At 42.0% G+C, this 15,897-nt stretch overlaps 1 protein-coding gene across 1 annotated transcript in view; it reads right to left on the reverse strand.

Annotated features, from left to right (window-relative positions):
• The window catches only part of TRAT1 (T cell receptor associated transmembrane adaptor 1), a 38,934-nt gene extending 27,998 nt beyond the window's left edge, over positions 1 to 10,936 (reverse strand). Inside the window, exon 1 of the mRNA XM_083174196.1 lies at positions 10,815 to 10,936. Coding sequence (XP_083030322.1) covers positions 10,815 to 10,821 — 7 coding nt within the window. The 5' untranslated portion in view covers positions 10,822 to 10,936. The remainder of the gene's footprint in view (positions 1 to 10,814) is intronic.
• Between the last annotated feature and the right edge of the window lie 4,961 nt (positions 10,937 to 15,897).

Consider the following 15,897-nt stretch of genomic DNA (forward strand, 5'->3'; position numbering starts at 1 on the left):
CATGTACACGCACACACAGACATTCTAGGGTTAATTTTGTTGGAAGCCGATTGACCTACCAGTATATTTTTGGATTGTGTGAGGAAACCGGAGCACCCAGAGGAAATCCCACACAAGCACACGGAGAATATACAAACTCCGCACAGTTAGGGCCATGGTGGGTATCGAACCCATGATCTCAGTGCTGTGAGGCCATAATGCTAACCATTACACCATCTGTGATGCCCCTGCATTTCGATCCCGATTGAATCGAATAGCAGGGCAATTGCACCATGTGTACACCCTTCAAAAGTGTACAAAGCCATGTATGAAAACAATGTTGTTATTATTATCAGTGTTTATAAATCAACAATGCTCATAGCTATGCTCACACTTTGCCACAAGTGCATTTTTCTAATAGTAAAACAAACCACAAACAGGGGTGTAGATTGGCCAGCTAGCATTTAGGAGGTTTATTATATACAATGTTGCTAAATATGTATTTTTTTCCATACTGATACTGAACTCTGATCTAGATAAAGCACAGCATAAAACTGGGTCACAATGCAGGTGGTTACAAGTCATAGACCGCCCCATACAACTTTTGATGTCAAACTTCAGTAACCGGTATATATCTTTGTAAACTAAGCTTTATAACAGTTAACTGTCTTTTATGAAAAAAACATGTACAGATAACAATGTCTTGTAGTGACTTGTATGCATTGCAGGTCATGTGATCGGTGGTCACAACATGATCTCTGCTCAGTAATAGCCCTCTCATAATGCAATCGGAAGATATAGGTTTAACTATCTAGCAGGAACGTATAACTCTATAGGAACTTTACCTGGAATGGACATAATAAAAACCTACATGATATCCAAAAGTATATTCATGTACTTGTTCCTGCTATTATTTATATTATTTTTCAATATACCTGTTTTCAAATGGTTAGAAATCAGAATTAATACATAAAAGGTTGGGTAAGCCCTTATAATTGTACAGTATTTACAAGTGGACACTGCATAACAGTCTGGCACTAGAAAAGTGTACATATGCTAAGTTCTCCATGTCTGACCTCTTTATTCCTTCACCAGTTACCACAATAATATTGGAATGAATAAATCAAGAGTACAGATAGGTTGGGAGGAGGCGGAGCCACGGCATGGTGGGAGTAAGGTAGCTCATGTGTGAGCTCCCTGGACTTTATCCTGCAAGTTGCACAACATATGTTACGATGCCCTGGCCTGGGCACCAGGGACTATACGGGTTCCAGACGGTGAGGTAATCAGGCGTGAGCCCACAGCCGGGACCGCCAGTTAGGACGGCCACAGCGGGTCCTACACTCTCTCCGTTGAGTCCCCGAGGCAGATGGCAAACCCCTGCGGAGCTAGGCTTCACCTGTGGCCGCCGCGTTCGAAGGAGCGAGTTAAGCCCGCTCCGACCCCGATGCAGCCAGGTCTTATGTGATGACAAGGGGTAAGCGATCGCCATGGGGAATCTCAAGGGGATAAGCTGACTAATGGACCTAACTGGTAATAGGCCCCTAACTGCTGGCACCAGGCCAAGACGGGGAGTGCGACCAAGTCGCCGACACCAGCGGCTAGACGGGAGTCCCCAAAAACATACCAGAGGGACCGTGACTCCCAAAGCAGGGATCTGGATCGAAAGACGACACTCCTGCCTAAACAGAACACTAATGGCAGACGGGGCAAGGGAACAAATACAGAAAGACGGGGACAATGAGGCAAAAGAGGATAACCAAGGATAATCCCACGGAGGGGTTTAGCCACGGAGGGCCGGGGAACCAAAGAAGGTAAAGACCAGGGCTCCACTGGAGCACTTACGTAACCCACGGAAGATGGAGACAGTGGGTCCGCTGCAGGCTCACAGGCTGAGGATGGAATTAAGCAGAGGAGTCCTGGGAAATGCAGGAACACTGGGATCCACAGGCAGACACCAGCTGACAGGCTGGGAGACCAGGAGGGCTGCAGAGAAGAACCACAGCGAGGGATACTGGGACCAAGGACCCAGGGGACCGGGGAGCAGAGCAGAATGCTTAAAAGCAATAAAGCTATAACCGGCGTCTGTGCCCAGCAGACGCCGGCTATTTATTCAAATTTTGCGCCGCCTGACTAACGTCAGGCGCTCGCGTTCCTGGCCGCCGGGCGGAAGCTCGGGGACGTTGCCTAGCAACGCCCCGACGCTTAGCCTCAGAGTGAAGCTTGGGACGCTGCCCGGCAACGTCCCCCGCCGCGTCAGATGACGCTGCATCCGCAGTGTCAGATGACGCTGCACTCGCCGTCCGGGTGCAGGGATACCCGTACGGCGGCGTGCAACAACATATACTGATGCAAGGTATGCCGAATCAAATCATAGAATACCTGGAGCCATAGCAGTGGGGTCCCACTTGGAGCTGTGTCCGGAAGGCAGGAAGCTCTGTTTGATATCGGTACCGAGCTGGGGCCGTGTATGGTGTGGGAGAGGAGGCGGCTTCTCTGGATGGGCTGAGAGCAACGTCAAAGAGTTGGAAGAGTCGCAGCACAGTGACATGCGACTGAAAGTGAGTGGCATTCCCTGAGACCTATGCTGCCAGGGAGGAAGTCGGCAGGGAGGCTGAGGCGGCAGAAGCAGACCTAAGACAATGAACCCCATGTGAGAACCCAGCCGGGTCCATCAGGGCATTGAAAGCAGTGGCCGTCTAAAAGTGAATGTGGGAGCTTGGATCAGTATTCCCAGCAATGGTAAAAACTTCTGACAGCCGATAAGGAATAAAATGAGATTGGTGCAATGGAGGTCCCATGAGTTAATAGCATAAATGACAGTAATTACTAATAATTATTGGTAAAATTGCTTCAGTGACTGTGACACAGGCCCTACCCAGCCCCCACTGCTACTACCATAGTTGTGCATAGGACCCAGACACCCCTGTGTTAGCTAAGAAGAAGGTACCTGGAGAGATGTGCCCGCTCACAGACTGGCAGTAATAATCAAACGCCATCTACCACCCCTGCTACCACTCCTGTTAAGGGAAATACAGTAATACGTCAAATCCGCCAGAGATCACACTACAACTAGAAGCAAAAAAGGGCAGTGAACAATGGCTTACAGAAAGAAATCATTGAGGTACAGGCTTAGGTGGCCTCTATGAGACAGGATATAAATAAAGCAAAAAGAAGCAGAAATCTGGGTCTCAAATTTAGAGGATAAGGGTAACCTCCTAGGTACAAAAGTTGATTCCCTGTCTGAGCAAATCCGTGAGATTAAATAAAAAATGACAGATATTGAGGGGAGATATGGAGGTAGTGAGAATCTGTCTTGAAAAAGTTCCCAAACACTGCGGGAACGAAACGCATCGACATCACACCCATAGCCTTTCATTGTTTCTCCAAGGTCTTCACCTGTTGTCTCCAGATCAACTTGTCCACTCTCTCCCAGCCGCAAATACAACCACCGCCTGCCAGTCACTAGCCCTTCGACTAATTGCGGTGGCTAAGATCTAACGCCTCTCCCGCCGGAGCAGAAACTGGACAGCATTGCAGCCATCACGGAATAAGGGGTTGAGCCGCAATAAACAGGCTCCCCTTCACCTGGAACATTTGTGGGTGAGAGATCACTATTTCTTTGAACCACCACGTTATTCGCTACTATTGTCGCCCTTGATGAACTTTTAGCCTTACTGTTTCAGTGCATGTTTCACTTACATGCTAAATTGGCTTAATTAACTATCATCGGCTTACAAAATATAGGTGTTGCATATGTGTCTGAACTGTATTTTTCTGGAGGATCATTATCTAACTTTTGATTTAACCCACTGATATTAACCCATCTGCTATATCTTGTGGCTGCTGACCATACAAGTACAATTGATTCTTACTGGAGAGGGCAATTAATTATTACTGGAGAGTACAACTATTGCCTGGAGACCGAGATATTTACAATTTTCTAGCTCATTTCTGTATGTATGTGCTAGAAGGTGCTTTTAGCTTTGTCATTATCCTTGTTTTATATAAAGTTTGTAGTTTTTTCTTTTATTTTCTATAAAATATTTATTTTTATTAAGCGTGTCCAGTATTATTTTGGTCATCATAAAGTTACTCAGAGATCAACATTCACCAAGCAATGCCTAGTGTTACCAAATTCTTTCTGTGTTTCTTCTTTTTGTGTGAGCAAAGGCTAGCTCACTGAACGCAAGCAGCAGCTGGTGAATTTAGATGGTCAAACTGTTTATTAATTTAAAAATTTAGTATTAAAGTGCCAGGTACTGTGAATTTACTGTTGCCTTAGGTACCAGTTAATTTCACAACTATAGAGTCATCAAATGAATGTCAGATGTATTGAGAAGTAGGCCTCAGGAAGGTCCCAGCTGGCGAACGGCGAGACATAGAAAACGGCATTTAATTGTTTAATTCCAGGGAGCTCACTGCACTTTGGTCGTCCCTTAGTGTTAAAGCCTCAAAAGGTCATGGGATAAATGGGATGGGGTACAGGCGGGGCTGGGGTTAGGGATGGGGGAAGGGAATTGTTTGTATGTAAGTCTAGGTTTGTTGTATGTCTGTATATGTCCATTGCTGCCCAGGAAGTACAAACAGACGGCGATAGCAGAATGTGGTCAGATATAGCGCGAAGGTCATATTTGTTATATTATAGCACCATGTAAGATGTTAAGAATCATGTAATGGAATGTCAGGGGCATAAATATTATAGTTAAGAGGTCCTTGCTTATGAAACAGCTGAAAAATCACAATACTGATATTACTTGCCTGGTCGAGACACATTTAGTGGGGAATAGATTAAAGGCCCTTAAGAAATCATGGGTAGGCCAGACAAAATTGAGACGGTCTCAATTTTGGGTAGGAGGTCTCTTCCTTTTGTATGTTATAAGGTGAAAATAGATATAGCAGGATGCTAAGTGTTTATAAATTGCACCATTAACTCTGAATAAATGCTTATTTTAGCAGTCTATATCCCACCTCCTTTGAAGTGTTAACAAGGGCGTTAGAATTTATCGGTATGTTCCCTGATGATATGCATCAGTGACTTAAATAATGTATTAGATTGTCATTTGGATAGATGGAGTAACATCACCCCTGATATTAAAAGGGGGAATAAGGGGTTTGATGACTTCATACAGGAACTGGGATGGTAGATCCGTGGAGGGGAAAAAAACAAACAAAGATAAAACAGTTTTCGTGTTTCTCCTCTTCATATCACTCATTTTCAGGGATTGACCTAATGTTGGTATCCAGGGGAATTTTGCCAAGAGTAGTAAATATAAAGTATAAAATGAGAGGAATATAGGACCACTCTCCAGTTGTTATGGAAATTATGGATTCCGAGGATAAAAAGCCCGCCTTTTGAAATTTGATAACAGATGGTTAGATAAAATGGAAGAAACAGAGAAGCTAAAGAAGCAATGGGAGGAATTTTGAGGTACAAATAGAGGGACTGCATCACACACCGTGGTATGGAATGCATTCAAGGCATTTATGAGGGGTGTACTAAAAAAAAGGAGTTAGCGATTATAAAAACAGGAGTAAAAGTAAAATACTGGAGTTGGAAAACAAATGTAAAAGGTGCGAGCAAAAATATTTGGAGGACAAGTCCGAAGCCATTAGGATAGAATGGGTAGAGGCGCAAAAATGTTGGCTGGACCATGTGGGTCGAGAGAACTCTTAAATGATGCGACATAACTCCTTTACAAGCTATGCAAGTTTTCTGGCTCACATGCTCAGGCTGACAAACCATCTAATGTTATCACTAAAATAACAGATATGTCGGGGAAAATAATCTGTACAAATAGGGAAAATTCAAATACATTTAGAACATATATTTCTAAAATGTATGAGTCTAGATCGGTATATAAACAAGTGGAGAATCTGGACTTTCTCAAAGAGATAAGACTCCCCTCACTTCCGGAAGAAAGTAGGGAAGATTTGGATGCACCGTTTTAGTTACAAGAAATAAAGGTGGCAATAAACTCCCTTCCCTATGGGAAAACACCGTAGTTAGATGGGTTACCAAGTGAAATGTATAAAATATATAGTGAGGAATTAGCACCTATGTTACTAGAAACATTTAGATCCAGTTTTGAAGAAAGTACTGTACCTAGATCCATATTAGAGGCAAAAATAATTGCCCTGTTAAAAACAGAAAAAAAACCCTGCTATTAGCATCATACAGGCCAAATTCTTTAATATCAACTGAAGTGAAGATATTAGCAACAATTTTGGCCAAGAGACTAAACAGACATACAGGTAGGATAATCCACACAGATCAGTCCGGCTTTATGCCTGGTAAAGCTACATCAATAGATCTGCGTAAATTACATACTCATTTACAGAGTCACAGAGAGAATGACCAATGTCCAGTGATAATGACGCTGGATACAGTGAAAGCGTTTGTCACCGCGGAGTGGCATTTTCTCTGGGAAGTAATGAGATTATTTGGAATCAGTGCTAAATTTATAAAATCGGTGAAATTATTGTATACAGCCCCTAGTGCCAGGATAGCCATAAATGCAGGTATATCCCAGCCCTTCCCCATTTTTAGGGGAACCAGACATAGGTGCCCCCTGTCACCTAGTCTGTTTGCATTAGCAATTGAGCCATTGGCCTGTATCCTTCTAAATCATCTAGAAATTACTGGTTTTAAGAGGGGTCAAGGTCTTTTGATCTATTTGGCGGATGGTGCCAAAGCTGTTCCAATTGTATTAAAAGAAATAGAGAAATTTGGAGACTACTCCGGATTTAGGGTCAACTGAAAGAAATTGAGTATACTTTCAGTCAGGCCCCAGGCTCTGTTGTCTTCGCAAATAGATTCCCCTCTTGAGTGTGTAGAAACATTTAAATATCTGGGAATATGGATATTACGGACCCCAAATTACTTTATAAAGTTGAATCTGGAACCATTATTAGTCTTTTTAAATTCTAAAATAAAAATATGGAGTAGACTTCCCGTAACTGCAATGGGAAGAGTCAATCTGTTGAAAATGATGATCCTCCGAAAATTTCTTTATGTGCTACAACAAGAGGGAGGGGAGAAGGTGGAATGTCCCTACCGAACTTTAAGGTGTATTATATGGCCAGCCAAAATTTTTAAATGGGGGAGTGGATGGAGGATACAGTGGGTAACGATGGGATAAAGGAGCTCCTAGAACAGAAGGATGTAAATATAGGCACATTACAAAAGTTGCTGAGGGGACAGATGTCTAAAAATGATCCCCCTTTAGCAATTCAAGCAGTCAGAATTCGGAAGGAAATAAATAAATTAAGGACATTTCAGGACTGGAATTCGGAACACCCACTAAATGACCCAAAATGCTTGAAAGAACTGAACAATCTTCAACTAAATAATGTCTGGGGCCTGTATGGGGTAAAGCTGTTAAGGCAGTTATATAGAGATGAGGTATTGAAATCCTTTGCCCAGTTGCAAGGGGAATTTTCAATACCTACAGTACATCATATTTCTTTAGATACCTGCAATTAAGAAATACACTGTCCACGCAATTCAAATAGGAAATCCCTAAATTTGGAGTTACCCCGATAAGACACTTTTTAAAGGAGGATAATAAGATCAAAAAGGTCTCCAAATTTTATAATAAATTATTATCAGCGAATAACAAAGTGGGTCCATACTCTCTGATGGAGAATTGGGAAAAAGATATTGGACAGATCGAGGTAGAGGATTGGGATAAGGCATTAACACCAATACCAACAGCAACTAACTCTATGGTAGTACAGCAAATACAGCTATTTATATTACATGGATCATTTATCACCATGAGTAATCTGGTGAGATTTGGCAAGAAAACTTCAGATAAATGTGTTAAATGCAACAGCGCACCAGGAACTTTTTACCACCTTGTATGGAAGAGCAAGTAGGTACAGTACAAGGGTTTTGGGAGACAGTTAAACAAACATTGATTAACATGGGGATAAATGGCTGAATACTTTCTCTAAAATGTTGTCTTTTAAATATACTCAAGGGCAACCTGGGAAAAATAGCAGATAGCGCATTGATCATAAACCTCTGTACCTTAGCCAAGGTCGTGATAGCCAGGACATGGATGGCTAAGACTGGGCCAGATTTCAAGCAGTGGAAGGCATTGGTGGACTACACGGTTTTTCTACATTAAAAATCCAGAATTTGGAAGAAATGGATAGATTTGGATAGATTGGGGTAAAAGTTGTCACTTTTTTCTTTCCTTTTTTTTTTTTTTTTTTCCTTCTCACGGTGGATAGAATTGAAATTGTGATATAATAGCACAGGAGAATGAATAACCTTGGCACAAGGAAGGAAATTTTTAAGCGCACCAATATGGAAGCACTGAATTAAAAATTTATATTACATGTTGAAGATAACAAAGACTGAATTAGTCATAATTATTAGTAAATAATCAAAGAGCCTTGGGGAAACCACTCCTTATGCTCGGTTAGGTAAATACAGGACAGGGTACAAGTTACAATAACTGTACACAAAACGTAAGAATTAGAGAGTGCAAGAAACACTAAAACTTTAAAAGTATCACATGTGCCTTTCCAATTTGTGCCCTCTAAGATTGCCCGCAATTATCTCCTCATGTGTAGCCCTAAGGTGGCAGCCAATACTGTCTCCCTCCATTAAAAAACGGCTGATTGGACAGTTCGCATTCTACTACTAAAAATTGGAAACATCTTATATATGTGGACTGGAGACTTTTTGAATTTCCATCATAAAGCAGCTGTTTATTGGAGCTCATCATCTTAGAGTATATTGCAATTTACCAACTGGCAGGAATTGGTTAAGTGTCACTGGCCTTCTGATATTCATTGCTATTAAATTGGATGTTTTAGGATTATTACATGTTTGTATTTGTGTATACTTATTTTTGTGTATATTTTTCATGTGCTATTGCGTGCAATATATTATAATTAAATACAATACTTTTAAAGCTTTAGTGTTTAGAGTCTTGCGCTCTCTAATTCTTAAGTTTTGTGTACAGTTGTAGCTATTTAAGGACCACAGAGAGCCTTATTGAGAGCATCAAGAGTCACTTATTCTGAATTGCAGGTATATATGTTGTTATTTTTCTGTGCGCCCGATTCTCCAGCCCTCTCTTCTTTCCTTCCCTGTTTGTCCCAATGCCGTGTGTTTAAATTATCACATGTGTCTTTTGGGGTCGACTGGGTGGTGAGATCGAGGGGCTGGACTACTGTTTTTGTTTCTACAAGTTAGAATAAGTAGCAAAATATCTGAAGCCACAACTGCTAAGAGGTAGAATGGGCAGCAATGTTTTTTGTATTTTTTCCTTTTGTAATGTATGTTAGTCTAATAGTGGTTTATGTGGTACTGTGTATATATAAATGCAGGTAGTGGAAGTCCATTATAATCTGGATTTCTTTCTATCAATTTGATGCCCCTGCTTGGATATATGTTGTATTTTGTCTTTGCTATAAAAAAAATCAATAAAGAATATGAAAAAAAGAGTACAGATAGGTTTAAATAGCATTGTGCTTTAAATAGATTGCAAAATGTAGAAATGATTTTCAGATACATTTGGAAGCAAACAAAATAGTTTATGCTATGCTTATGCTATAAAGCTTACATTTTGTCATTTAATTTCAAAATACTCTAGTATAATTATAACATTAACTAAATATGTAACAGTGTTATTACTGCAGTGAGATACATCAAACCAAAAATTTGAACAATGAAATTGTCAGTTTTTTAAAATAGAAATATTGGTAAATACTATAGTAAGTGATCGTTCATGTTTTTTTGTGGGGAAATTGAAATTGAATTGTCCCACTAACTTACCCAAAAGCAATGTGAAAGCAATTTGAAAGAGGCTATGGTGATTGAACTAAAATACAGTACTTCCCTCATATTCTATGTTCTCTTTCTACAGAGCACAGTTACAAAACATATAAGGGACAAAGGAAAGTATAAATGAATTCATGTAAAATGCTATACCTCAGGTGTTCCCAAACTGTGTGCCGTGGCACCCTGGGGTGCCTTGGGGAACTTGCAGGGGTTCCCTGGATTGGTGATTCCTGACCAATTAAAATAATTTATGACCAATGTAATAGGAAAATTGTGGACAAACAGAAGGGAAGCCGGTCCATTACCACATAACTGACCCTAAGGATGAGCTATAAACACCATTTACTTAATTTCAGGATTTTTTCAGATTTTTTCAATGAGAAACATTTGGCCCACAAACAAATTCTTTTACTCAGTTGCACCGTGATTCAAAAAAGTTTGGGAACCGCTGCAATAACTTATGAAGAACACTATAGTTGGAAATAGTTATTTAGTAGCAAACAAGGATAATACACAAAAATACATTTAATTATTAAGGCTCCCATTGTTTTTAAATGAAGATAGCTTACATATTCCATGTTGTCCACCACAGACTTAAGGTGGCCACACACTAACGCGATGTCTCGCAGAAGTGTATTGGCCATCCGATCCCCCTTCCCGGGTGGCAGGATCGCATGCAATATATCATATGCAGTGATGTATCCCATGGGACCCCGTTCCCTGCCTCCGGGAGGGGGTCCAAGTCGAAGGTCAGACCTGAATGCAGGACTGTTTTCTGTCTCTGGTCCGATGTGCATGGGGCCACACATCCGATTTGTGCCAATTTCTCAGTTCAGTCCGACGGATTGCGTGAAATCGCCCCAAATCAGACTAGTGTATGGGGGCCTTAACATTAGTGTTCTCAAAAGAATGAATACAGTTTACATTGTATTATGGTCTTTATTGCAATATAAGCCCGTTAAAAAAGTGGAAACGGGGTCTGTCCTGGGAAAACTGGGACATACAGTATAGAGGATCTAGAAATAATACATACCTGGCATTGTTTATGATGCTGTCTGCTGTGTGGAAGAACACATTAGTCTGTGATGTTTTGCTTTCTCCAGCCAACCAGTCTCTGCATGCTTATTTGGTGCATCTCCCTTGTGTACAGTTCTCATACAGGAAATGAGGTGCACAAAAATAACACGTGAACTCTTTTTTGTATATTGTTTATACAGAAAAATCTTTTCAGTTTTATCAAAGCTTGAGATAGTGACACAAAACAGGTCAAGAGGCATCATAAGCATGGTTTGCCAATACCATATCTGATTTTAATTGTCAAGAAGATTTGACATGATAAAGACCCAACTATAACCAGTAAGGCAAGGATACTGCAGGTGAAACAGAGACATGGAAAAGTAAAGTATTATTATTATATTTCATCCATATTGGGCAAAAAACACTCTTGTTTTTGCATCATTACTATTTTCATCGCAGGGACCTTACTGCAGCAGCAATGTGAGAACAGATTACTGTAACACTCAGATTTCCATAAACACTCAGTTACATCACAAATCAAGAAATTGAAAAATAAAATAGAGAATTTTCTTTTCATTTTTAAGCAAAAACCCATCCAAATAATGTTTCATCTAATTCAGGGGTGGGCAATTATTTCAGCTGGGGGCCACTTACTACTTCCAGCAGATATTCGAGGGCCGTACTCCAGAAATAGGGGGTGTGGTCACTCAAAAGGGGGTGTGTCTTTGAAGTATTGTCAAACACCATATACCCCTTTTACACATCATGCAACACAATAGTAGTCCCTTTATACTTGCCCCTGTGGTATCCTAGGATCCCATTATTGTACCTGCCTTAGTGATACGCAAAGTATGGGCATAAGCAATGCAGGAGATAGCTCTCACATGCTATGTGTCTCTGGTTGAATGTTATAGAGCAGTGGTTCCCAACCCTGGTCCTCAAGTACCCCTAACAGTGCATGTTTTCCAGGTCATCCAGTAGGTGCACTCATTATTCAGACACATTTTAAAATGGAGCTAATTATGTCACCTGTGATTCTGTTTGGAGACCTGGAAAACGTGCACTGTTGGGGGTACTTGAGGACCAGAGTTGGGAACCACTGTTATAGAGGACACCCCGTGCGGCATGGCTGGGGTGAGAAGCTGCAGCAAGCAAGTTACAGGGACAGACAGCAGGGCAATAAGCCCATTATGGAGAGAGAGCCCGTCAGAGGGGCAGTGCCCGGGAGTAGGAGGGTGCTGTAGCGCTATGACAAGCAGGTCAGTTGTCATAGCGCACAGGAGGAGGGCAGCGAGCCAGTCCGGATCAGGCCGGATCTAATTGAATAGCATCTGAACCAACACAGTGATGGAGAATGCAGAAAGTAGAGTTGGCAGGGGACACGGTGGAGGGAGGCACTGCACTGGTCCCGCTCGTGCATATGTAATGAGTGTGCAGTGAATATTTAATGAGCGGCTCCCCGCCCCCGGCTGGCAAATGTGTAAAAAAAAAAAAATAATATATATTCATGTGCTGCAAACACATGAATAATAATAGCATGTACCTTCACAGAAAAAAAAAACCTTTATTGTAACAGATCACATTCCAGTTCACCTTAAAAAGATGTTGAATTCAAAACGGTGAATCATGGCGAAAATCGTGCTGAAAGCAGTTCTCCATCCTAGCATTGAATACACGGCGAATCCCAGAATCTCCCCCCCCCCCCCCAGCAAATTGCAGCGAGCAGGAAACGGAGAACTGGCCGGCATTCACTGTTTGCTTTTAGCGAACAGTGAACACTGAATAGGGTGAATCAGACTTTCAGTGAAAAAGATTCGCCGCAAGGAGTGAAAACAGCCCGATTCTCCAAAAAAAAACAACAGTGAATCAGGAGCATTGAATACTGCTCGTGCCCATAGTATTGATATGATCATCTTGTTAAAGTGTCTATAACATGACCTTTTGCTTATGTTGACCTTCTGCCTATGTTGACCTAGTGTATGTCTACCATTTTAGGTGTCAACCTAATCACTGTCAATTGGAATCCTTAATAAGTCTGGCAGTTATCTGCCCATACAGCCATTTTTCACTTGTTGTGTCTCAGATACAGCCCTCGGATATTGCTATTGATTCGTGGTCTGTTCTGATTAAGGTTTATCAGACAACTCAGTTGGATATATAAAATTCAAAATGCACCTGCGTAAAAAATTCAGAATCATTCCCTATAGTTGTTATGTTTCTTAGGACGTATGTGTGTGTTACAGTGTGCCATTTCATCTCATACCCTATTCACAATTACAGCTTATTTGTAATTGATTTTCTTTAGAGGTTTTGTATGGGCATTTGTATTATATTTAGAACATTTGCATCTATTGTAAAGCGCAACGGAATCTGCTGCGCTATATAAGACACTGTAAATAAATAAAAATAAATAAATTGTTAGTTTTCGCAGATAACATTAAAGGGCTACGGACAGCAATGATACAGGGAATCTCTACATAGCCATACACCGACATTAAGGGAATACCCGACACAGCAGGAAGCTAACAACTAGTCTTCTACAGGATATACCTGCCAACTTTTAAAAACTCCTCTCAAGTGAGAGGGGGGCGGGACAAGGCTAAGTTTTGGAGGCGGGGCAAGGCTGATGTCACCAAGCCCTGCCCCCACGACAGACATCTGCATTAATTTGCGAGTCTGTAGATGGGGGGAGGGGCTAAAATAATGTTAAATTATGTCATTTTTGTCATTTTAGCCCAGCCGAAATTTGCCATTTTATACCACGGGGACTTACCCACCTTCCCGGAGGGCCGGGAGGGGGACCCGATTTGCGGGACCTTCCCGCCATTATACAGTATATACATTATACATATACAGTCATTAGGTTCACACTATTAAGGTCGCCATACATTTGGTCGACAACTGAAGGTCAACTGGCCTTCGGTCAACACATGAAAACATTAGGAAGGTTGACAGTCATAAGGTCAACATGGTTCGGGCACAGTGCCTTGCTACGCTTGGCACACTATTATATTCTCCCTCCATGCTTTAGTGCAGGGATGGGGAACCTTCGGCCCTCCAGCTGTTGAACTACACATCCCAGAATGCTTTGCTACAATTTTAGCATGGCCACATAGCAAAACTGTAGCAGTGTATGCTGAGATGTGTAGTTCAGCAACATCTGGAAGGCCAAAGGTTCCCCATCCCTGCCCTAGTGGATGGTAAGGCATGAAATACTGCCTGTCGTCACATGTCGGCTCCAAAAAGAATCTGAAAAACCCATGTTAACCTTATGACTGTTGACCTTTCCAATATTTTCATGTGTCAACCTAAGACCAGTCGACCTTAGATCATTAATGGTAAGTATAACCATCTAGTCATCTCAGGGTTTGTGAATCCCGAAATGTTGGATACATTTTTTCCACAAAAATGTTGACTTTTTCATCAAGCCCTCTGTTTGTTCTAAATCGACTTCAAAATGGTTAGAAAGAAGGATCATACATGCCGTTTATGTGAATAGCTCAGAACCGGTATTTAGTATGAAGGCAGTAGTGAGCGCTGAGCTGGTCCCTCTCTGTGCATATCTAATGAGCGGGGACCCAGCGCAGTGCATATTTAATGAGCGGGCCCCACCCCGTGCATAAGTAATGAGCGGGACCAAGCGCAGTGCATATGTAATGAGCAGGACCCGCTCATTACATATGCACGGGGCGCAGACCTCCTCATTAAATATGCACTGCGCTGGGTCCCCAGGTATTAAATATGCACGGAACGGGACCAGCTCAGCACCCACTGACGCCTGTCAGCAGCGCCCACCATATTTATATTTATGTAGCTGAGCGACGAGCTCTGAATGACCTAAAAAATGACACATCCGTGGTGATAAGAAGCGCGGACAAGGGGGGAGCAATTGTCCTGCAAGATTTTGATAGTTACGATAAAGAGATCAAAAGACAATTAAGCGATGTTGGTACATATGAAAAGATTGATTACAACCCTATGCCCAGGGTAAAAAGAGAGGTTGATCAGCTTCTAAAAATAGCCCTCAATATGGGGTGGATTGATGAAAAAAAATTTGGGTTCCTTGTGGTTGAGCATCCAAGGTGCCCTTTGATGTACACATTGCCAAAGATCCACAAGACTCTGATTAACCCCCCAGGAAGGCCCATCATCTCGGCCTGTGGGTCCATATTGCAGCCATTGGCTCAATATGTAGATTTTTATCTACAGCCATGTGTTCAAGCTGGCCCAAGTTACTTGAGGGACACTGGGGACTTCCTGGGGGGCCTTTGAGATATTGTGGGTCTATCTGAAAACTGTGTTTTAGCCACGCTTGATGTCTCATCGTTATATACGGTGATTCCACATATGGAGGGGATCCAAGCGGTCCGCACAGCATTGACACGTGGGCCATATGATGGACCTCCTATTGAGTTCATCTGCGATTTGATTAGTATGGTACTAAAACTTAACCATTTCCAGTATCAGGGTGGGTACTTTATGCAGATCTCCGGGACAGCCATGGGCTCGAACCTGGCGCCGGGGTTTGCCAATCTATTCATGGCTGAGTATGAGCAGATTCACATTCTAGAAAGGTATGCCACCAACATTGTCCACTATAGAAGGTTTATAGATGACCTGTTTCTAGTGTGGAGAGGCACCGAGGACTCTTTTTTGTTGATGGTGCAGGAGCTAAATTCATTGGATAGCCCTACTAGATTCACTGCCAAAGTGGATAACACCACAATTGACTTCCTGGATGTTTCGGTGATGTTAAAAGATTCGCATCTGGAGTATACCTTCTTCAGAAAGTCGACCGACAGGAATGCACTGCTTTGGGCCACTAGTCATCATCCTGATAAGTTAAAATCAAACCTGCCAGTGTCGCAATTCCTGCGAGTGCTCCGGAACAATTCTGAGGTTCCACAGGCTGAGGTACAATTGGAGGAATGTGCCGATAGATTCAGAGCACGGGGATATTCCATCGGTGACATACAGAATTGCATGTTGAAAGCAAGAAGAATCCATGCCAATTCTGGCACTGAGAGTAAGAAAAAGATCGACAGCAGAAGGATGACATTGGTCATGAAGTGTGACAGTGGGTTTAAACAGGTTAACAA

This window comes from Crinia signifera, chromosome 2 (assembly GCF_055691185.1).
Source record: "Crinia signifera chromosome 2, ASM5569118v1, whole genome shotgun sequence".
Lineage (NCBI taxonomy): Eukaryota > Metazoa > Chordata > Amphibia > Anura > Myobatrachidae > Crinia > Crinia signifera.